We start from the raw sequence: 25,616 nt of genomic DNA, 5'->3' as shown, positions 1-25,616 counted from the left end.
CACATCATTTTGGAAGGCAAAATGATGATTTTGATAAAAGAAAAGTCATTTGTCATCATTGTCATGAACCGGGGTACTATAAGCCTCAATGTCCAAAGTTAAAAAGAAGAGAAAAAAAATAGTTGCATCTGTTGAATCCGAGTCAAAAGATCAAGATGCACTTGTATCTATGACTCAACCGATGAAAATCCTTCAACCTCTTCTCAAAGGGGTATCCTCTTCAACTGAAGCCTCAACTGAAGCAACTGTTGCATCTTTCTCCGGTTCAGGTAACTTTCTTTGACTTTTAGATTTTGGTGCTTCTTTTCACATGACCCCAAATGTTAATAATCTATCTGAATGTCTTAAAAATAACTCAAGTGTGTCAAAGGTTTTTACAACCGATGGAACGTCTCTTGAAGTAAAAGGAATAGGATGTTTTGAAAATCTTCAAAAATCCATTTTTTTATCTCAGAAGTTAGATATATCCCTGAAATTAATTTGAATCTCTTATCTGTCTCGCAAATATCACCCATGTTATATCTTTAAGGTACCTTTTTATGGATTTGGAGGGAGGGGATGAGGGGTGCAAAGACTATATCTTTATGGATTTGTCCTAAAGCTTTTGCATCTTACCCATGTTACAAGAAAAATGTATTATGTAAGGTACCTTTTTTATTGTTTGGAATTTATCTGAGTTAACAAAAGCTTCTTAGATAGGTGGGAAGCACACTTCTCGGAAACTCACTTCGGAATCACGATATTCTTCTCTTCCAAAACTTGATGAGAATCTTGATTCTCCCACGGTTCTCATATGCTTTTCACACGCTTCGTCCATGCTTCGTACATGTTTTCTATATGCTCCTCTCACACTTCTTTTCATGTTTTTCATGTGCTTCTTCTCACGCTTTCCACTCATTTCCCATGTGCTTTCTAAGTGGTTTTTAATTCTCATATTGCTTCCTTTTCACTTTCAAATCGATTCCTCGCTTTTTGCTTCTTATAAATTTTAAAATGCTTCACTTTTTGCTTCCTAAAATTTTTAAAATGCCGCGCTTTTTGCTTCCAAGAAGCTTCTCTTATCGTTTCCCGCTTTTGCTTCTTAGTCTGACAACCTTGGAATTTAGAACATATAAGTCTGAAGTTTGCATGATTTTTATTTTCTCCATCCCCATGGTAGTTACTTATTTTAGTGTCCCTTTTGCATTTAGTGATGCAATTTCCAATTTCACTTTTTCCAATAGGATCTAGAATTCGCTGCTTGAAGAAAATTTGGAGATACTAACCATACTACCATAGTTATGGCTGAGGTTCCCTTTCTTATTTGATACATGTCATGAAAAGAGATCTGGATGCATAAATATTGATCTCTAAGTCAGTGGCCAAAAGTGAGATTAGTAAAAATGGTTAAGTTTTGAAAAGCAAGCATGAACATCACAAATTTGATAAAAAAAACAAGAAAAAAGATTAAGAGTAACAATTTATATGGCATATTAACTCTAAGTTGTGTTTGATTCTATTTCTGTGATAAACCCCAGTGCACCAGCCTCATTGCCTTGAATAATGGGAGTTTGTCTATGCATTCTTGTTCATCATAGTAGATAATGTACAGTATTGACTTTTCCTCCCCCAACAAACTAGGAAATATGCATGTTATGTAATTCCCCAAAATTTCAAACTTATAAACCTTTTTTAAGAGTTCAAAAGGCTGGAAAATTCTTTTCTTATCAGAGTTTTTGAAAGAGTTTTGTTTAACATATCAACGGAAACGATTTTCTTTGAATAAGAAAGATGAAAGGCAAGTTGACAACCTTGGGCGCGTTAGCATAAAAATCCACATTTTCACATAGAAGCGACTTGCCAACATTTTAATAAGCCTTTGCATTTAGAATAAGATCTGATTGTACAAAATTTGGTTTTCTCGAAGAAAACCCTTGCCAAAAACCCAAAAGTATAGGATGCGAGCTGACAGCAAAACAATGGGATGTCGAACCATCTCGCAATCATGCCATTGCCTGTTTCACAACCTATTCGTCACTTATGCCCATAAAATGGGTCAGTCTCATGAAAAACTGGTAGGTGCACAAATAGGATAAAAGAGAACAAAATTAAGTTTATTTAATTCTATCATGCTCATTAGTTTATACAAGTGAGAAACTCTATAAGCAATTTATCAACACAAGTAAATGCTACAATTAGCATAAACAGTTCATCAACACAAGTAAATGCTACAACTAGCATAAACAACAATTAACAAATAGTATAAAGCAAACAAAAAATGAATAAGATAACTTTTGTTTTGATACTTAGCTGGCGTGCGGGTATGCGCAAAGCACGATTCGTAAAAACAACTGAGACTAGTTCGGGGGTCTATTATGCCATGTATTTTCAAATACCCCGAATAGCTAGTTGAGTCCGCCCCTAAGGGGACGGTCGGTGACCGAAAGAGAATTCTCCAAAGGCATATGTAGACAAACGGATGCATCCTACTTATGCAGAAGACAGTGAGATTTACCACCTAGGATAATTTCTAGTAGTCCCATCCCTTAACTCCGATGATTCGGGATACCGAGTCATTGCCCGAGGAGCGGTTGTTAACAACCTATGTCACATGGGTGCGGGTGCGGGTGCGACACGGGTGCGGCGCAATTTCAAAAATTTTTGACACGGGGACTCGGCTATATATATATTAAAAAAAAAAAAAAAAAATATATATATATATATATATATATATATATATATATATATATATATATATATAAGACTCGGTCAAAGTTGTGCCCATTAGGGGACAGGTGATGAGTTGTGAAGGCATTCTGTACACTTTCTTCATACAGGAATAATTCACTTTTGGGCACTTTCTTCTGTAATAATTCACTTTCTTCATACAGGAAAAAACCACAAAAACTTGAGTTGTGCCCATTCTGTACTTAAAACTTGAAAGTGTACAGGTTTTTTAGTTGTGATGGGTTTTTTTCCTTACAGCTGTAGCTCAGAAAATTTTTTTAAAAAAAAAATCAAATTTTTTTTTCCAAAAAATGGACCAAAATGACCCTGGGTGCGTTGACCGCACCCAAGATCGGGTTGACCGAGTTCGAGCCGCACCCGTGTCGACGCGGGTGCGGCGACCTTGGAGCCGAGTCCGTGTGACATAGTTAACAACCTGTCCATCAGAGTTTTTGTACCGTCCCATCCTCTCTCTTGACAAAAAATAACAGGTCGAATGAGCGCTTCAGGTTTTATTTAACTGAAGACTCATTCTGCATGCTGTGATTCGTTAGACCCAACTCGAGCATCTTGCCGGTGAAGGCAAGTTATTACTATTTATGTGATTACAACATTATGCCATTAACACGATTCAAGGTCACATGACCGTCTCATGCGATCATTGTAGTACTGACATGGCTCGCATGTCTATGAGTATGCTACGGCGAAAGGGTTATAGGTTTCACAAAAAGGGAACCCCAACACAAAGTCTCACAAAGATGCAATGTAATACAAAAACTCCTCTGACAAGTTTTATCTTTCAAAACTGATGTAAAACACTTGTGCTATTTGCACGCTATGAGATCGCCACTGATCTCTCGTCCGTTTATCATAGTATATGTATGCAGCGCATAGCTCGATACTGGTTCGATAAACAAGACATGAGTTTCTCAAAAGAATCCCACCCAAACACATGTTCGTACCAATAAACCTGGGGTTATCCAAGTCGTATCGGATACGCAACAGAGGTAGTAAAAAACCTCTCTCCCAAATACGTCGATTTGAGAGACTAGGTTGCAAACTCACAACGACAGAGACTTTCAAAATCCAATTCATCATGGCTACACATTTGGGCAAAACAGATTCGCTTAAGGAATCCCTTTTTTAAAAATCGGAATACATAAGTGTTGCTTGTGTCATTTTGAAACAAACAAGCGAAATAGATTTCGCTCGTCTTAAACTTATGCTTGTGTAAGTTATCATGGAAAAGTGAGCTCGTGCACCAGGCAGTGTGATAAGGTGCGAAGACGCGCATTGGGCGCAAGAATGCATAAGCGGTGTGCGAGGTACGAAATCATACCTCTACCACTAAAACGTGCCAGCAAAGAGGCGTAAGCAGGTAAATGCACAAAGCAATGCACGAGGTACGAAACCGTACTTCGGCTAAACAAATGCGTAAGCAGGTAAATGCAAAAAAAACAAATAGCCTGTGCACTAAAGCGCGACAGCGAAAGTAAATAACAGAAAGCGATGCTTGATACGCGAAACCTTGTATCAAGCCAAATAAATGTGTAAAGGAAATCAGCCTGTGCACTAAAGCACGACAGTGAAAGTAAATGACTGAAAGTAATAAGGACAAGAATCACAAAATTGCATCCTTGAGTTTAAAAGTGTACTATTATATATATATATATAATTGTTTAATTTGCATTTTTAGTGTTTTAATTTAGTTCAGTTCGTCCAAAGTCCATTGCGCAACTTTCTCCTACCTTGGGGAGTCTCGAGGTTGCGCTCGCCTTCGTGTGTAAGTAACGAAGGGTTCGGGCTGCGTTGCGCGAGCGAGATCCATCGTGCAAGCTGCGAAAAACAAGAAATGATTACTCTAGCAGAGCAAGAAGCGTCAACCCTCGCTAGGGGTCGATCTAAGGAAATAAAAGAAGGGGGGCAGAGAGTGCAACCCCTGTCCACCGGCCTGCCTTGAAAAAGGAAAGGGGCAGGGGCGCAATCCCTGCCCGCCTGTCTGCCAGAAAAGGAAAAAGAGAAGGGAAGGGGCTTGCGCCCCTTCCAGCTTCTATCGTCAACAAGGAAGGGGCGCAACCCCTTCCCCGATGGCTGAAACACAGAGGGAGGCAAGGGGAGGGCTCATCCCCTCCCTTGCGAAGAGGAAAAATAGGGAGGGAGCGAGCCCCTCCCTCGTAACCCTTACAATAGGGAGACAGGGAGGGGGCTCGACCCCTCCCCGAAAAAAGGAACAGGGAGGGGGCCGGGCCCCTCCCTCATATTCTAAGAAGGTAGGGAGAGGGCTCGGCCCCTCCACTGCTAAAGGAAAAAGGACTGGGGCAAGGGCTTTGCCCCTGCTGACCGACCCAAAATAGACGGCAGGGGGCGTCACCCCTGCCGAAGAAGAGAAAAGGAAGACGAAGAAGAAAACGGAAGAAGAAGAAGAAGAAGAGGGGGGTTAGGGGCGTAACTGGAGGTCACCGACGTTGGCATCGAAGTCGGCGTTGGTAGACGAGCGAGGGGAAGAGGGGAGCCAGGAGGGAGTACGGGAAGAGAGGGTGAGGTTGAAGGGGGGTTGCCAGATGGGGCTCGCCGGAGGGGAGCTCGCTGGAAATGCGAACAGGTGAGAGGGGGGGGGGTGTCGAGGTTGGGGAGAGAGGAGGCGGGGGATGGTTGAAAAGCAGTCACCATTTACGACTGGGTTTGGATCTTATCCAAACCCAATTCACGTTTATTTAAATTACACATTTAAGCACATGTTCATTAAGTTCATTAATGGCATATTGTAAATTCCTCTTGTTGTGTAATGGGTATTTTTGTACCCTAGTAATTGTAACATCCTATGTCTAATGAGAAGCCAATAAGCCTCTGATAAAAAAAAGAGGATTCTGCAACTCTCACGTGTTTTCCCTTCAACCTGTGCTCAACCTTGTATACGACAGGAGGAATCCATGATTTCTATCATGGTATCAGAGCATCAGATCCAAATCCAAAGGTTCATGATCTTCTTATGAACGGTAAATCTTCCTCATCTCCTAGATCTTCTTCTTTCTTTTATAGCTCTCTCTTTCTTCTACCTCTTTTCTTACCGATTTCCTCTTTTATTCTTCTTATCATTCAAGTAACGTGTTCCTCCTTTACGGTTCCTCCTTCATACAAAACCCAACGTATTTCTCTTCTCTCATCTTAGATTCTCTGTTTGCTGATTTCCTGTTCACGTTTCCATATTGTCTCACTGCTGCACGTGTTCTTATATATTAACAATTTCAGAAAATCATGCAAGATCGGATTTGAATCATTTGATCTTTGCGTGATTTCAAAGCTTCAATAAGATCACGTCATATTCTTTTGCATCCTGAGGGCACATCGGACTCAGATCTAGAAGTGATCCCAGATCTGTCTTGTTTTCTATCTGTGTAATCTGTTTTGCACTGCTTGCCTATATTCTCTCATGTTCTTAAAGAAAATACATTATTTCCAAGGTAACATGCCCCTTTGATTGAGTTTTAATTTAGAACAAATTCTCACTACATAGTTCTGGTTTCCTGCCTTGAGTAAAAAAAAAGGACGGTGGGAGCAGAATTCTCTGATATTAAGTTTCTGTTCTGAATTTTATTACAATTCAATAGTTACTGAATTTTATTACATCCCTTATTCCCTATTCCTTCTTATTTCTTTTTGGTTTTGATAGAATATGGACTCCTTTCTTCACTCTCAGCCTGGTCTTTCCTCAAACTTTCTTAGTCAACTCATGTTTGAGAAACTGACCAATTCCAATTTCCTAACTTGGAAGCGACAAATCATACCATTCATAAGAAGTCAGGACCTTTCTGGACATTTGGATGGTTTTGTTCCTGTTCCTCCAGAGTTCATACCACAATAAAAGAATGGTGAGGGAGATCTTTCTATTACCTATGTTAGAAATCCAGAGTATGTATCCTGGATGAAGCGAGATCAGGCGTTGGTCGCCTATATTACTTCTATATTATCACAGGAAGTACTTATGGCAATTCCAGATGACTGCTCCACACTGCAATTATGGCACCGATTGGTTCAGACATATTCTCAAGTTTCTCAGGCTAGAGTATTATTTTTAAAGATAGAGTTTCAAATGCTGAGGAAGGGCTCCATGACTATCATGGAGTACTTGAACAAAATGAAGACCATTACAGATCAGTTGGCCATCGTGGGATGCGCAGTTAGCGACAAAGATATGGTTCAACAAACTTTGAGTGGACTGGGATTGGATTATCATATGATGGTTACATCTTTATTGTGTCTGCCAGATTTACCTACATTTGAAGATCTTCGTGCCAAGCTTTTACAGTATGAGATGACCTTGAAGGGTTTTTCTGAAGATACTCATGCCCAAATTGGAGCACACGATGTCCTTGCCACAGGAGTTACCTATGGATGAGGACGTGGTAGGTTTGATTTTCGGGAAAGAGGGGTTCAAGAAAGAAATGGACAAGGAAGTCGTGGCATACTACCTACACCCAATATTCCACCCAATGGGTAGAGGCAAAGACCAATACCCACCTGTTTTCTATGCAACAAAAGGGGGCATATCAAAGCTAATTGCTGGTTTAATCCTCAAAATAAAGGCAAACAACCAGGGACCAGCAAAGGGCCAGATAAATTGAAGAATAGTGGTGAAGTCAAGGAGTTGTTATTATCTGCTCTAGCTGAATTGAATTTGAAACAAAATGATCAAGGCACTTGGTATGTTGATTCTAGTGCAACCGCTCATGTCACTGGTGATGCTGGTAAGCTCCTAACTCTTATTCCTTATGCTGGTAGAAATAGTATAGTCACTGGAGATGGGTCTCACCATCGTATTTCTCACATTAGAAACTTTGTCATTCCTATGTCTACTTCTTTTCTTGCTCTTTTAAATGTCATTTATGCTCCAAATATCAAGACAAATATTGTTTTTGTCTCTAAGCTTGTAGATGACATCAATGCTTCAGTTGAGTTTACTCATTTTTCTGTTCGTGTCAAGGACCTTCATACGAGGGAAACATTCGCTGAAGAAAAACGACAAGGGAATATGTACATGTTCCAAGAGAATCCTTCCACCTTGAAGCTCGCATCATCTTCTTCTTTAGTCCCTCCTGAGAATGTTTTTAGTCTTTCTGAGTGTAATAAGTCGAATCTTTGGCATGGTTGTCTAGGTCATTATAGTAGTCGTTTTATTGAAAAGCTTGCTTCAAGCAGCCTTATTCCCAAGTCAAGTCTAAGTTTAAATGTCAATGATAAAAAGTGTTCTAGTTGTCTTCAATGTAAGAGTCTTGTTCTTCCATTTCATTCTATTAATAAAAGAGCTTCAAGACCTTTTGAAATTATTTGTTCTGATGTTTGGGGCCCGACCCCAGTTCCCTCTGACATTAGATATTATCTCATTTTTGTTGATAGCTATTCTCGGTATACATGGATTTTCTTTATGAAATGTAAATCTGAAACATTCAAGTTATTTCAGATTTTCCATTCTTTTGTTCAAAATCAATTCTCTGATAATATCCTTTGTTTCCAATGTGATGGAGGGGTTGAATTCTCCTCAAATGACTATTAATTTTCTCCAAACAAATGGAATACATAGACAGGTGTCTTGCCCTCATACACCTCAACAGAATGGGATTACTGAACGAAAGCATCACCATATTGTCGAGAGTGCAATGAGCATGATGCATGATAGTAACCTTCCAGTTACCTTCTGGGCAGAGGCTTTTCATTCAGCAGTTCATATCATAAACCGATTGCCCATGAATATCCTGAAAAACAAATCACCCTACTTTTCTTTATATGGTGTTCATCCAAATTATCATGATTTGCGAGTATTCGGGTGTGTATGTTATGTTCATGTTGACAGTTCAATGCGACACAAGTTTCAGGATAAGGCCTTGAAGTGCAGATTTGTTGGGTATGCTGATGATCATAAAGGGTACAGATGCTATGATCCCGTGAGCAAGCGTATCAAAATATCTAGGAATGTTGTATTTGATGAATTGAATTTTGACCACAATGTTAACACTCTTCCTGAAATTAAAGTTTATCACCCCTGGTTGAACTCTGATCTCTTTTCTACTGTTGGTGATGTTTGTCCTTCAGAATGTAATCAAAGAGTTGAGGGCAACATGTTCGATGCTATACAAAGGACTCAGGAAAGTGTCATTTCAGATCTACTCTTGCCTCCCGAAAGGTATAAAGGCATTGCTTACTCTCGACGTGAGAAGGGGACTCTCCCCAATTCTGATCAGGAGATGCATTCTTCTTCTGTTTTTACTCCATCATCCGTTCCCAGAAGATCCACTCGACCTCGACATCCTATTGATCGATGGGTAAGTTATGAGAATTTCACTGTGGATTTCCAACTCTTAACCTCTTTAGGTAAGGAAGATCAACCCACCACGTTTTATCAAGCAGCAAATTCTAAGCGACGGATTGAAGCTATGAATGAAGAAATGGAGGCTCTTCATGAATGTGGCACTTGGGAGATTGTTCCCAGACCACATGATCGAAATGTGGTTGGGTCCAAGTGGGTGTATAAAATAAAGTATAAGCCAGGCGGTACTATTGAGCGCTACAAAGCTAGACTAGTTGCCAAGGGATTTACCCAAGAGCAAGGACAAGACTATGATGAAACCTTCAGTCCGGTTGTGAAAATGGGCACTATTCGAATCATACTATCATTGGCTATTGAGCATCAGTGGATTATCAGTCAACTGGATGTAAAAAATGCATTCCTACATGAAACTCTAAAGGAGGAAGTTTACATGGAGCAACCCCCTGGGTATGCAGAAGGAAACTCTACAGAATATGTGTGTAGATTAAAGATAGCTATATATGGTTTGAAGCAAGCCTCTCGATCTTGGTTTGACAGTTTTTCTCTTGAAATAGAGAAATATGGTTTTAGTCGATCTCTTCTTGATCATTCTCTTTTCATATTCAAATGTAAAGACACAGTTACCTTGTTATTGATATATGTAGATGACATCATCATTACAGGTAACTGTAATGAACATATTGAGCAGGTTAAAGAATTCCTGATTCACAGGTTCAAGATGAAGGACCTTGGTAAACTGCGATATTTTCTTGGAGTAGAAGTTGACAGAACTATTGACTGCATGACACTTACCCAACATAAATATACTATTGATATTCTAAGCAAGACAAGTATGAAAGATTGCAAGCCTCTAAGCACGCCCAATATACTTCATCAGAGACTCAGTTCCCAAGATGGAGATTTGTATGATGATCCTACATGATATCGCAAGATAGTAGGGATGCTTCAATATCTCACCTTTACTCGCTCTGATATTGTCTATTCAGTCAATCAGGTATCTCAGTTCATGTATGAACCGCATATTGGACATATGGAAGCTGTTAAACATATTCTCCGATATTTGAAGGGAACTATTAGGGATGGTCTTTTGTACAGAAAGACTATGAATGAACGTCACATGCATGAACTTCCTGTTTACACAGATGCAGATTGGGCAGGAGATCCAGATGAGCGTAGGTCATTCTCAGGATATTGTGTTTTCGTTGGCCTAAATCTTGTCTCGTGGAGCAGTAGAAAACAAAGGGCTAGTGCCAGGTCGAGCACAGAAGCTAAATACAGATCAATGACAGCTGCTACAACTGAAGTAACATGGATCAGACATCTGTTGACAGAAGTAGGAGAATCGATATCTAAGTGTATTCTCTTATGTGACAATCAAAGTGCCATCAACATGTCATTTAATCCTATCCACCACACTCGTGCCAAGCATATTGAAATTGATCAACATTTTGTGAGACAAAAAGTTGAAGAGAAGGAAGTTGAATCAGAATTTGTTCGGACTGTTGATCAAGTTGTTGTCTTGTTTACCAAAGGGCTTGTCAAGGACAAATTTTGGATGTTGAAAGGCAAGTTGTTAATGGTTCAAAACCATGTACAACTTGAGGGAGGATGAAAAGCAGTCACCATTCACGATTGGATCCAAACCCAATTCACGTTTATTTAAATTACACATTTAAGCACATGTTCATTAAGTTCATTAATGGCATATTATAAATTCCTCTTGTTGTGTGATGGGTATTTTCGTACCCTAGTAATTGTAACATCCTATATCTAATGAGAAGCCAATAAGCCTCTAATAAAAAAAAAGGATTCCGCAGCTCTCACGTGTTTTCCCTTCAACCTGTGCTCAACCTTGTATACGACAGGAGGAATCCATGATTTCTATCAAGGGTTTCTGCGAATGAGGAAACCCTCCCCCCTCTCATGCCTATTTAAAGGCACGTGAGGGGTGAGATGACCCGGTTCGGATCAGGACCGACCCGGGTCCAACCCATTTTTTTTTAAAATGGATTTTACATGTTAAGTATGCATATTTTACATCTTTATGACTTTCAAAATCAGAGTGTGTTCTGAGAGCTTTCTCTTTTTGGTAGTGTAACGTATCTTGTTTAATAGTTGTGATTGGAACATAGTCTATTTTTCCTCAATTATTTTGTTACACTTCATTGTCTTGTTTCTTTTGTATGAATTTCCTTACAGGCCATTTCTTTACAGTTTTCAGCAGGTTGATTCTAATGGGTTAATTTTGTTTCACATTGGTTTCTGTTGGTTGATAAACTCTCCAACTGATCTGTACAGGTTGGAAACATTGGCGGGAGGGAGTTTGCTGAATCATTAGCACCTGACGTCCAAAAGTTGCTCGTAAGATATATCATGTTTATGTTACTTTATGTATTATTTGTGGTACAGTATATTATTACTGAATTTCCATTTTAGATTTCTAGTAGCTGCAGACCACTTGTTAGAAAAAAGGCTGCATTATGTCTGCTGCGCTTGTATAGGAAGAATCCAGATGTTGTAAATGTAGATGGATGGTAAGTGGGGATATGCCTCTAATTTGATGATACCTTTTTCTTTTATGTCCACAACATGCATTTATAGGTATTTTGCTTTTCAGGTCAGATAGAATGACTCAGCTTCTTGATGAACGTGATCTTGGTGTTCTCACAGCTGTTATGAGCCTCCTTGTTGCCTTGGTTGCAAACAATCATGATGCATATTGGAGCTGCTTACCAAAATGCGTAAAGATTTTGGAGAGACTTGCTAGAAATCAAGATGTCCCACCAGAGTACACATACTATGGGATCCCATCCCCATGGCTGCAGGTTTGTCTACCTTGCTATTTAAGAATTATATCTCCATTTCATTTTTCTGTTTAAGGCCAGAAGCCTGATTTTTCACAGGCTTCAGAGTTGCACATTGGGGGTATTAGGAAGCCTTGTTCTGTTTTTGTGTTTACCATTCATTTATTGCATCATTGGGGTCAGCTTTAATTTGACTGCTTTGTTTCTTAGACCAGTTTTCTTGTAGTATCATTGCATCTGTTAGAATATAAGTGTTATATCTCTCTCTCTCTATGTTCATATACATATATGTATACATATTATATATATATATATATATATATATATATATATATATATATATATATATATATATATATATATGTGTGTGTGTGTGTGTGTGTGTGTCCAATGCATATATATTTTTTGTGCATGTAATATATTTTACCCTTTAGGGGTATTTTGGTCTTTTTGACCTTGTAATAGGAACAAAGTAATATGGAACAGTTTTCTTTATTTCCTTTATTTTATATTTAGTTTGGGGCATAATGTGCATTCTGTTTAATGGATTTTATCCTCCATCCCCGCCTTCATCCCCGTTTCATGTCCTCCATCCCCGGTTCAAACGGGGATGAAGCGGGGCGGGGCGGGGCGGGGAAAAGTGGTCGGGGCGGGGATGAGGCGGGGATCGTGGCGGGGACGGGGCGGGGCGGGGAAAAGTGCACGTCCATCCCCGGACGGGGATGGATTTTAACCTTCGTCCCCGCCTCCATCCCCGTTTCATACCCTTCATCCCCGGTCCAAACGGGGCGAGGCGGGGCGGGGCCCCGCTTTCCCCCGGTCCACTGCCATCCCTAGTTGGGGGCTCCCCAATGGCTAGATTTCTAGCCGTTGGGAGCTCCCAACAGCTATATTGTGGGAGCTATTTACTTCCATCTCTTGTATAAATATGGGCCTTGTGCCCCTTATTTCCTAATGCATTTTGTGTGCATTTGATACTCAATAAAGTCATTTTTTAGGCTGTGTGTATTTCTCTAAGCCCCTAAGTGACTATTGTGCTTGTGGTTATTTCTCTAAACGCCTAAGTGGCTATTGGCCTTTTGCCCCTTTGTGTGGGTTTGTATTTGCCTCTTGTTTGAGGTGTGTGGAAAGTTCTTGATCTCATTACAGCATCCTATGGGGTGATCTTTTTCTTTCTAACTTTTGAGGGATATATTTTAATAGGTGTTTTTGAAATCAGAAGCTCTTTCAGTGTTTTTATCTTTGTCCATGCATTCAAGTTGATCCAGCACCTCAGAGCACATTCTACTGGCTTAAGTTGTAGGCCTATTTTAGTTTGAAGTTTAACATAGTTTTATGAGGCTAGGGCACAGGATCTGTTTCAGCCACTGAATATGCAACTGATAGAAGAAAATATTGTTGTACACATAGTTGCAGAATCCAAGTGGCACTTGTGGAAGAAAATGGTCATGCAGGGTGTAGACTTAAATTATTATTTAACATCCCTGTGGCAGAATGATCAGCAACATGTCTATCCATCAGTTTTCAGATTATCTAGTTTGTGGACTTGATGGAGAAGTGGTTTGCATCTGACCTTTTCTCTGACTTGCTGGGCCTACAACTTGCTAAGAAGAGAAAGATGAGTTATGATAGGACATGGTAAACTAATAATGCGGCATATGATTCTTTTATCTGCCCCTTGTGCATTTCTCAAAATAAACGTCTATGTCTTGTCATCAACTGATATAGTTTTCTTTCCCGCTTACAAATTATGCTCCCTTGTGGTCAATTCATGCTATATTTAGTGTTGTAAAGTAGATAACACACATATTGGATAAAAACCAAAAATGATATGATACACCTCTGGCACTAGTTGTAGGGGTGTGTCACTAACACCTCAATGAGGGGTGTGTGAATTCAGCAGGAGATAGAGAGAAAACAAGTTGGGGCTGTAACCTCACGTTTTCTCTACATGGAAAACCTGTTAATATACATATACTTTATCCTTCATGTGTTTTGTACTCATATATATATATATATACATATATTGATGCAATAGGTAACCATTAGGGACATTTTTATCATTTCACTTGCTGTAATAGGCTCTGCCCATTAGGGGCACAACAGTAAATTGTTTTAGGTCTTTTTATTTATTTTACATAAGTGTCCTTTAGCTAAAGTTAAAGGGCATTTAAGACCTTTTTGATAGTCATTGGGACCTCCCCAACGGCTCTATTTCTAGCCGTTGGGGAGGGTCCCAAGGCTCTAGCTCTTATCTTTGTCTATATAAAGGGGTAGAACCCCTCTTGTATCTTAATGCTTTCTTAAGCATTTCTCTCTCAATAAGGTGCTATATTCTTTTATGTTTGTTGTTGGCCCCTAAGTGGCTTATGTGATTGTAATATTGTATTGACCCATAAGAGGTCTTTGTGCATTTTGCTAGTGTTCTTGTAAGCCCATAAGAGGCACTCTTGTAATTATTTGCTTATTTCATTACTTGGTATACGACTACTGGTATGGGTGCAGGTGTGGGTACAGGTGCAGGTGTGGGTACGGGTATGGGTATGGAGGGTACGATGTGGCAATTCCAACAAATGTGGGTATGGGGACATGACATATTATATATTATATATATATATATATATTAAATATCACATAAATATGAAATAAATTCAAAATAAGCTGAATATAATCTAAATATATATGCTATATCTAAAATATAAAGTTATAAACTGAAAATAGAATTATAAATTAAATACAAACTTGTATGTATGGAGGGTAAAATGGCGTGTCTGGGTGTCGACGCGTGTCGACACGGGTACGGAGGGCAAAATGGAGTGTTTGGGTATCATAGATGGTATCAAAGCGAGAGGTACATTTGAAATGAAGGAGAATCCATTCAAGAATACGTGAAGGAGGAACGAGAGATCATGAACTTCATTGCATCGGGAAGTGTGCCTTCATCTTCATTGTTCCTTTTTTTTTTCTCTTCTCTCTCTACATCTTTTCTTCTATCATTTCTTGGTGCGATGACTGAAAAGGAAGTGGTTAGGGTTGTTCCCGTCAAATTTGATGGGAAAAACTATAATATGTGGGCCACTGTTATTAAGTGGATCTTGATTAACAAAGATTTGTGGGAATATGTTGATGGTTCCCTATCAGAACCTCATCCTATTATCACTAAATCTATTTGTGGAGAAGATGGTGTTACCAAAGAAAAACTTCTTAAGGAAAATGAGAGGGTGTGTCCTACCCGTACCCATGTGACATAGCTTATTCAAAATTATTCAAAGAGAAGGATTTAAGCTGAATTTTCACCTTGATACTATGAATCATCATGTCTCCTTGATCAGGTGAAGACAATGAGGGTTCTTCAGTATTTCCCTACAATTGAAGATCCAAACACAAGGAGGTCTTTATTTGAGGTATGTCCTTGCATTATTTCAATATTAGCATTATGCTCCTTTACATCGACAACATTTATGCATCTTATTGTTATTTGGTTGCAGGTTCTTCAGCGTATTTTGATGGGTACTGATGTTGTAAAAAATGTAAACAAGAATAATGCTTCACATGCAGTACTATTTGAGGCTCTTGCACTGGTGAGCTCTTAATTTTATTTATTTTTTATATTCTAAAAATTCATGAAATTTTTTAGTGTGTTCTTTTAGTGTCTCAAATCTTGATGCATTTTTTCATATCATTAAGGAAAATTTTCTAGTTTTGAAAGTTTAGGGCTGAAATGTTTCAATGTTTGTTACATTTGGTTTAGTGATTTTGTTGCATCTTGGTTTTGATTCATTCATGTGTATCTGGGTGCATCTGAGTCTGTAAGTTAGGGAGGCGTCTTCTTTTATTGCTGTGTGTTTATCTATATGATGCTTGGTATGAATAGACATTTCTTTGCCAAAATTTTCAAAAATTAACATGCCTAATTGATTTATGATTATGATGAAAATTGTATTAAATTGGTAAAGTTGGACTGGACTGCTCCATTTTGGTTGGAATAAAATATATTAAAAAATTGTAGAAGTATTGTAGTTTTCATAATTTAAGTGTAACACAACAAAAATATAAATTATTTTAAGGATCTCTTTTAACAACATGAAAAATGTACAAACAAAGAAAAAAGAAAATGCATTTGAGCAATTTGAGAGATTGTTTTATTTCCCATTTATAGTCAAATCTGTTTGATACCGAACTAGAAAGATTTTGCTGATTTAAGTTTTTTGTATTGATTTTGCCGTAGGTTTTATTTTGAAGCAAGTTCTTACGCTCCATTGCCCAAATTTGATTTAAGTAGTCAGATCTGATATAACTGATATGATTTTGTGAATACTCCTCTCTTTGGACTTCAATCAATTGATTGTCTATGCCTTACAGTTCAATAGTTCTAATTTTCTTTTCTTGCAACTAGTTGCCATGTCAATGCTGTTGATATATGCTTGATGAAGACCCTCCATGTATCTACAAGTCCTTTTTGTGTTTTTTCAAACGTATTTATTTCTTTTAGTTTTATGTTTAATACTTTTGTCACCTCTCATTTGTTCCGTAATTTTTCATTTGCTTCCTTATCATCTTTATTTATTTTGGTATCTAAAACAAACTGACATTTTAGGTGGGATATACAAAGCATAGCATCTTTTCACAAATGAATATATTTTTTAATATCTTTATTGATCACATCTTAGGTCATGCACCTTGATGCTGAAAAAGAGATGATGTCTCAGTGTGTTGCTTTGCTTGGGAAGTTTATTGCAGTCCGTGAACCAAATATCCGATATCTGGGCCTGGTAAGAGCTCCTAGAATGTCATGCAGGTCTTGCTACTTATCGACAAGGAATTTAACTACATTAGGGAGTTAGAGTTACTTCTAATCATTTTCTCTATCACAAATGGTAAAAGACGTTGCTAATGGTGTTTGTACATTACTAATTGCAGGAAAACATGACAAGAATGTTGATGGTAACTGACGTACATGATAGCATAAAAAGGCATCAAGCCCAGATCATTGCATCTCTGAAGGATCCTGACATCAGGTAAACTCTTGGTGAATTCTTTAGATTCTAACCTGTGTATTGCTCTTAGATTCAATTTCTTTCACATCCTTAAAGGAAACAACAGGAGTGTGCAGAATCTTACGAGTTACGATATGTTTGCAATGCCTTGTAATTTTAAATCACAATCACATTACTTTCTCAAAGTTAGAACATAAGAAAAGTACAAGTTGTGATTGTGATTTCCAGTTGCGACTTTTTTTGCTTTGAATCTTGTGAAAGTTGGCTACAAGATTGACCTTGTGACCAATAATCACAGCTTCTGCTTTCTCAGCTGTGACTGTTCATCATCACCTGTGACCAAAGCAAACATGCCCTTAGTTCCCATATTAGCTGGGAACATGATGAGGGCATTGTCATCCTTTTTCATAGAAAATCTGGGAAGTGTGATTTCTGGGATAACTAGCCCCAAGATGTAGTTGTGGACCTTGTCAAAACTATCACAGACAAGATTTTCTTCACACTTGCCCTTCATGGACCGTGGAGGGCTCAGTTTAAGGCTAGGGGTTGCCTATTATTTATGAAACATGGAGTTCACTGTCTCCTTTCTCTCTGAATAATCAGTTGGATAAAATGGCATCTTCGATGCCCTTATTTTATACAAGATGGTGTATCCAGTATAAATTTTAAAAATTTTGGCAAATTGAATGAGATATGCCCACTATGGAGATCAAGAGACAGCTCTTTCAGTCAATTTTATATGGATAATTGCAGATTTTTCTGGGAAGATCTTTGTGTAGTTGTGGCTTTAATGGTCAACTGTTGTATTTGTGTTTTTTTACATGTTAAAAATGGAAGTTAGTACTCTTGAATGATCAGAATTTTAGACATCATTCTCAGATTGCTTTGGTCTCTACGCTTATGTAGACTCAATCACTAGAAATTTCTCTGCTAGGTTGTCTCTGTGTGATGTTTGCTATCTGAAGTTCAAAGCATCTAAACCTGATCCTTTAAGTTGACCTTGTTTAAGTGAACTATGAATATTGCTGCATCGTATACGACCTCTTGCTATGAATTTTGCAGTATTAGAAGGCGGGCTCTTGATTTATTGTATGGAATGTGCGACATTACAAATGCCAAGGACATAGTCGAAGAGCTACTGCAGGTATGACTTAATTTATTTCTGGCTGAGGATTTTAGAATAGTGTTACTCTATGCCATAGTCACCAGTATCGCTGTTGGCTATATCGAGGCCAAGGTTTTTCTTGGGAGACTTAAAATAGTGGTCTTTCTTGGGAAAATTACATGGAAATCTTGGGAGCTTTAGAAAATTTGAAAAAAATTATGAAAACTAAACAAAAAGAGAAAACCTAACAAAGAGGACCCAAAAGTGAAAAATAAGTAACATAATAAATGTCATGATCCTCGTCCTTCCCTTGTTCTTCTTCCTCTCTATTTTCTTTCTTCTTTTTATCTTTTACTACCTTCCTTTTTTCTTCTTGTTTCCTTTTTTTTTCCTTCTCTTGTTGGGTTGAGTCCTGCCATTTCATAAATACTAAAACCCTAACACAAGCTCCCTCTTCTCTATTTTACAATATAATATGTCCAAATTTACCCTTATGAGATAATTCTAACAGCTTTTAACATTAAAAAATACTCACTGTCCTTATTCCAAAAACACCCCTTCTTGTTGATACATATGAACTCTTGATTTGGGGACTTGTGAAATCCGTCTTGACAGGCACTTATTTTCAAGATTTTGGGTGATAATTTCATTTTTATTAATGAATAGTAATCATTATTTTTAAAAAAAATGAGATCTTTATTTTGCAAATATTTTGAAATAAAATTTTTTTAAAAAATACCCCAAATCTTATGAACTTTGTCAATGATCTGGTTTTTGAATCAAATCAAGTGAAGTTTTGCAGGCCGGGTCTTTTTTCTGGATAACAACATAAATTATCGAAAAAATTTAATTTTTGCTTTAAAAATTCAAATGTCTTAAAATTTCAAAACTAGTCTCTGGGTTTTTTCTGAAACTTTTGCCATAATGGCATGCTAATTATATATATATAGGGAAATGGAAACCTACAAAATGGGCACGGTGCTAAATGAAACATGCTAATGGATTTCCAGTAGTTTTTTTTTTGAAATTTTGATCTCATAGACGTGTTCAACATGATTGATTTACTAGAAATCGACACTTGGATCATGCATGTTGGATGGTATGTGTGTGTATGTATATATGGGTAAAGATTTGCTACAGTCGTTTGTATGTGCAAACAACCTAGAAAATGGGGCGGAACCCCTTTGTTTGGTTTTTTTTCTCACATCTAACACCATAAATGTGATCTATAGATTTTGTTTAGTTGGAACCGACTTTTGGATTGCCGGAATCCGACATGTATACAGGTTTTTCTGGTGATAAAAAAATCAACGGTTACAAAGGCATCAATTTTCCTGACTCATAAAAACATGTTTTTTCGTCGAAAAAGCGTGATCCAAGAGTCGATTCCTACTAAATCGACCTTGCTGAACGCATCTATGAGGTTAGATTGTGTTAAAACAACTCACATGGTGAGATTCAAGCTAGATTGTAGGTACGATCCTTTGTACCAAACATAAACCCTATATATATATAGGTTTACTATATTTTAAAAAATATCGCAATATTTTTGTTTCTTATTTGTCGAGGTCAAAATTCTGTTAGAATCATGATATTTCAAAATAAAATTAGTGATGGGGCTTCATCTAGGGCTGTCAATGGGTTGGGTTTGTATCGAGTACCCGACCTGAATTCCCCGGTATGGGCATGAAAAATGCCGACCTGAATAATATTGTGGTTGACCCAAACAATTTGTGGGTTGGGTTTGGGTTATATGATTTATGCCGGGTACCCGACACGAGTATTTTATATGTATTTTCAGTAAAAAAAATTGGAATTATCCGGGTCCGCATTTGGGATTCCATTTTCATGACCTGACAAAACCCGAACCCGACAATTCGTTATTTGGTGGGTTCGGGTACCCGACCCATTGACAGCCCTAGGTTCATCCTTCCTCCTGAAGTAGCATCATATTGATATTGTTCTACATTTGATTTCAGTATCTGAACACAGCAGACTTTGCAATGCGTGAAGAGTTGGCATTGAAGGCTGCCATACTTGCTGAGAAATTTGCTCCAGACCTCTTATGGTAAAGTTCTTTATTTTTGTTTTACCTACTAAACTGTGGATTGTGAAGTTCAGGAAATCCTTCTCTGATGGTTTTCTTTGGGGAAACTATGAGTTTTAATGAATCTGTTCTTGTTCTTCAGATAGAATATTCTTTTCTTAAAAAGTTCAGAGATTTCTTACCTTCACTTTGAAATGAAGTGCTAAGAGAGGGATGTAATATCTCCACGAGCCAAGCAAATGTACACACACACATAAACAAGTAGCCACTAATGGGCGATAATACAATAAACTACAAAACGTGGTATACACAAAAAAGTGAGAAAAAATATATTCACTCATGAATAGCTTCCAAGAAGCTTGAATTACAAAGGGAAAAACCCCTTTATTTATAGACAAAAGGAGACCTTTGGAAGGGCTCCCAAAGGGACGTTGGAGCCCTTCCAACGTCCCTTAAGGTGGGCCCTTCCAATAGGAAAAAGAAATAAGAAAAGAAAGGAAAAAAAGAAAAAGAAAAAGGAAGAAAAGGAAAAAGTAAAAAAGGAGAAAATTAGATAGGGCGTGAATGAGTAAAAAAGACAATTTTACCCCTAGTGAGTATTACAAAAGAATATATATATATATATATATATATATATATATATGTAGATAGACACATAGACATATATATGTAATATATATGGATATGTGTCATTATATATATATACATAATTTAACACCCCCCGTCAAACACATGGTGAGATCACCAAGAGTTTGCTAAGAAGAAAGTAAAATTGAGGCGATGGCAGAGCTTTGGTGAAGAAGTCTGCTAGCTGGTACTCAGTAGGAACATATGAAAGTTGAATGGTACCTCGAAGGAACTCATTACGAACATAATGGCAGTCTATTTTAATATGCTTTGTTCGTTCGTGGAAGGTGGGATTATTGGCAATGTAGATAGCATTCTTGTTGTCGCAACACAACTTCGAAGGAGTGGAGAATGAAACGCTAGTATCTTTAAGCAAGTTTCTTAACCAGATAATTTCAGTGGTGGTTGTAGCCATCGCTCGATATTCAACCTCTGTAGAAGAAAGAGATACTTTGTGTTGCTTCTTATACCTCCAAGAGATAAGTGGCTCTCCAAGAAACACACAATAACCTGTTGTGGAAATACGATCATCAGGGTTACCCCCCAATTAGAGTCAGTATAAGCAAGTAAATTAAGATATGAGGGTAAGAATAATCCTTTTGTTATGGTGCTCTTTAACTATCGGATAATCCTCATGACTGCCGCCATGCGAATGGTAGTAGGGGCAGTCTGGAATTGGCTTGCACTATGAACATCATAAGAAATATCGGGCCTGGTGATAGATAAATATGTTAGAGACCCAATTAACTGACGATAATGAGTGAGATCTGCTAAAGGTGTGCCATTATTGGCTCTCATCTTGGCATTTATCATTTCTGGAGTCTCCACTTTCTTCTCATCTGTTAGCCCCGATCGATCAATGATGTCTAATGCAAGCTTTATCTGAGAGAGGACATACCCCTTTGGAGAGTATGTAACTTCAATTCCTAAAAAATACCTTATAAAACCAAGGTTAGACATATCAAAATTCTCTTTTAGAATATTTTTAATAAGCTCAATATCCTTCTTATCATTACCAGTGATGATCATATCATCCACATATAGTAACAAAATTGTTATATGTTTTCCTAAAGTCTTAACAAACAAAACAGTATCAGTATAACAATAAGAGAAACCATTATCGAGAACTACTTTGCTAAATAAATCATACCAAGCTTTTGGTGCTTGTTTAAGACCATAAAGAACATTGTTTAATTTAAGAACATTTCCTTTTCCAATTTCAAAATCTGGCGGAGGATCCATAAAAACCTCTTCGGATAGATTTTCATTTAAGAAGACATTTTTAACATTAAGTTGAAAGATATGCCATTGTTTAATAGATGCTAAGGCAATCAAAGTTCGTACGCTAGTCATCCTAGCTACTCGAGCAAAAGTTTCTTTATAATCAATCCCATATTCTTGGGCGTAGCCTTTAGCAATCAACCGAGCTTTATATCTTTTGAGAGTTCCATCACATTTGGTTTTAACTTTATATACCCATCTACACCCAATAGCCTTTTTTCCTAAGGGTTGACTTATAATGCTTTAAGTTTTGGCTTTATTAAGTGCTTCTAACTCAACTTTCATAGCTTCAATCCAATGTGGATGGTCCTTAGCTTCTTTAAATGTGGAGGGTCCATGATACAAATGTATCATCATAAAACATGTTCTATAGTTAGGAGAAAAGGATTCATACGACACAAATTTTTGTGGTGGTCTACTATTACGAGAGGATCTCCTAAGTTGGTTATCTTCAACATGTTCTTCTAGAGAAAAGTCTTGGGAATATCTTTCAAACACAGTTTCATGTTCATTTCCTAACCGCCGGGTATACACATTAATATCATTAGGATTCTCATTTTGAGAATCATTAATATGTTATGGCACATTGTCATTGTGATTTAAAGTACCATCACAAGAATTATCACAAATAATTTCACTTTGGGACTTAGTTCTAGGTGCTAAGTCAAATAAGAATGAGTAATCAATGTCTTCTTTAGATGTTTGAATGTCAAAACCATTTTGTTCCTCAAGAAAGGTTACATTTTGGGAAACATAAAATTTATTATTTTGAATGTCATATCATCTATAACCTTTTTTATTTTCACCATAGCCAATGAAGAAACATTCAAAAACTTTTGGTGATAATTTGTCTTGTCCTTGGACAAGAACGAAACATTTACATCCAAAGATCCTTAGTCTATTAAAATCTGGAGTAATTTTAAATAATTTTTCACAGGGGAAAACATTTTTCAAAGAAGAAGAGGGCATACAGTTTATAAGATATGTTGCGGTGATAACAACTTCGGCCCAAAAATTTTTGGGAACCTTTTTAGAGACAAGAAGAGTTCTTGTAGTCTCAATTAAATGCCTATGTTTCCTTTCTACAAGATCATTTTGTTGCGGAGTTTTTGGATAAGATCTTTGGTGCAAAATTTCATTTAGTTTGAGGTAATTTTGAAAATCTTTTGACATGTATTCACCTCCAGAATCAGATTAAATATAGCTATATTATTTTGAAATTGGTTTTGCATAAGAGTATGAAATTCTTTAAAATTAGAGAAGACATCAGATTTATTTTTAATAATATACACCCATGTGTATATAGTAAAGTCATCAATAAAGACAACATAGTAAGAATAGCCTCCTTTAGACATAACGGGTGTCGGTCCTCATACATCAGAATACACAAGTTCAAAAGGTCTTTTTGACACAAAACTACTATGTGAATACAGAAGCAAATAAATTTTTTCAAGTATACAATCATTGCAAGTAAATGTATTTGTATTACAAAAATTTTTCAAAAAAGGAAAGATATACAACTTGGAGATACTAGGATGTCCAAGCCTCTTGTGCCAAGTCTCAATATCTTTAGATTGAACATGATTACAAAAAGATTTGGATGGTAATGACAAAAAATCCATATAGTATAGGTCCCCTCTTCTATGGCCTTGCCCAATCCGCTTTCCGGACTGAAGATCCTGCACATAGCAATGGGTTGGTGAAAAAAAGACACTACATTCAAAATCGGTGATTTGGGAAACAAAAACAAGGTTTAAATTAAGTTTTGGAATAATTCATAATTTTGGAACAAAAAATTCTTTATTTTGACCATAAATTTTTTCAAGGTTTTCAATTCCTTCAACATCTAAAGATGTTTTGTATGCCGTGGAAACATATGACTTAAAAGAATTAAGACTTGGTTTTGATAAAAGTGATGCATTTGGAGTCATATGGAAAGAGGCACCCGAGTCAAGAATCCAAGAAGTCATACCTGGAATAGAGGAGATGGCGACACTGGAAGTGGAAGATGTAGAGGAGTTCATCCTTATGATTGTTCGAGAGTTTCGGTAAGATGTGTAATTGAATCCTTAATGTCTCCATCTTTCTTTGAATCTTCATTTGAGATTGGAGAAGTCTTTTCAATGAAAGACACTTTCTTTTTGAGCTTGAGGCAATCCTGTCGAATATGGCCTGATTCATTACAATGATGACAAATAATTTTTCTTCCTCCACCACCATTGTTTTTCAAAAAATGAGGAGGTTTATATGGTCTTACATTGTTACCGGGTCTAGACACGGCATGGACCTCATCAACATCCCTTTTTAAGGCCAAACGAGTCTCCTCTTGACATAAGTCGGCTAAAATATCACTAAGAGAAGTGAAAGCCCTATGTAGGAGGGATCCTCTTAGTTGCTCAAATTCGAGACGAAGCCCATGAATAAATTGGAAAATCTTTCTTTTTCCATTTGCTCTTGCCTCATGACAATAGCATTTCCTTCCTATTGAGGTTCAAAAAGGACAAGTTCATCCCATAAAGAGGATATAGCACTATAATAGTCCCTAATACTCATATCACCTTGCTTTGTTTCTCTAATTTTTTCTTGCAAGAAAAAGTGTCTAGCAAGATCACATTGCGTGTACATCCTTTTCATGAAAAACCAAGCTTCATTGGCTTTCTTGAATTTGGCAAGATTGACACAAATTTTTAGTTCGACATTATTTATGAACCATGCTAATATTTTAGCATGCTTACTCTCCCAATCTTCCATTTTTTAGGAGAAATAAAAAATAGCCTTGTCCTTTTCTTCTTCATTTACGGCTTTCTCCTCGTTGCCTTCAAACTTAGTGAGTTTCAATTGTGGTTCCGGAATGGTTCCACACACATAACCCCAATTTTTTATACCTTTGAGGTTATTTTCCATGGCGACCGCCCACATACGATAGTTTGTCCCATTTAATTTGATTGAGAGATCAATTTTTGAATCCTTGTCGGTCATTCTTGAAGTAGAAATGTTGAAAGCAAGCGAGAGGAGAGATATTGCTTGTCAACAAAAGAATCCAATGAAGCTTTCATAACCTTGCTTTGATACCATGAAATGAAGTGCTAAGAGAGAGATGTGATATCTCCACGAGCCAAGCAAATGCACACACACAAACAATTAGCCACTAATGGGCAATGATACAATAAACCACAAAAAGTGGTATACACACAAAAGTGAGAGAAAAAATATACACTCATGAATAGCTTCCAAGAAGCTTGAATTACAAAGGGGAAAACCCTCTTTATTTATAGACAAAAGGAGACCTTTGGAAGGGCTCCCAAAGGGACGTTGGAGCCCTTCCAACGGTCATAAATATGACTGTTGAATGCTCCAACGTCCCTTAAGGTGGGCCCTTCCAATAGGAAAAAGAAATAAGAAAATAAAGGAAAAAAAGAAAAAGAAAAAGGAAGAAAAGGAAAAAGTAAAAAAGGAGAAAATTACATAGGGCGTGAATGAGTAAAAAAGATAGTTTTACCCCTAGTGGGTATTACAAAAGATTATATATATATATATATATATATATATATATATATATATATATATATATATATATATATATATATATAAGATACATAATTTAACACACTTGTCCAGTGCTTTTTTAATTTTCATATACATTTCAATTGCTTCTTCTGTTATGTCCTTATGCTTGTATTATGTGGTCAGAAGGCTTTGTTCTGAAGGTTTCTTATTATGCTTGTTT

At 37.3% G+C, this 25,616-nt stretch overlaps 1 protein-coding gene across 1 annotated transcript in view; it reads left to right on the top strand.

Moving 5' to 3' along the window:
* The window catches only part of LOC149833786 (AP-2 complex subunit alpha-1-like), an 85,109-nt gene that overhangs the window by 18,497 nt on the left and 40,996 nt on the right, over positions 1-25,616 (top strand). Inside the window, exons 4-12 of the mRNA XM_090011018.1 lie at positions 11,327-11,389; positions 11,465-11,562; positions 11,646-11,853; positions 15,165-15,236; positions 15,321-15,413; positions 16,503-16,604; positions 16,753-16,850; positions 17,892-17,973; positions 19,914-20,002. Coding sequence (XP_089867144.1) covers positions 11,327-11,389; positions 11,465-11,562; positions 11,646-11,853; positions 15,165-15,236; positions 15,321-15,413; positions 16,503-16,604; positions 16,753-16,850; positions 17,892-17,973; positions 19,914-20,002 — 905 coding nt within the window. The remainder of the gene's footprint in view (positions 1-11,326; positions 11,390-11,464; positions 11,563-11,645; positions 11,854-15,164; positions 15,237-15,320; positions 15,414-16,502; positions 16,605-16,752; positions 16,851-17,891; positions 17,974-19,913; positions 20,003-25,616) is intronic.

The sequence above is a fragment of the Nuphar pumila genome, chromosome 6, assembly GCF_984573655.1.
Source record: "Nuphar pumila chromosome 6, dmNupPumi1.hap1.1, whole genome shotgun sequence".
NCBI classification, from domain to species: Eukaryota; Viridiplantae; Streptophyta; class Magnoliopsida; order Nymphaeales; family Nymphaeaceae; genus Nuphar; species Nuphar pumila.
This window is presented reverse-complemented; position numbering and strand designations above follow the sequence as displayed.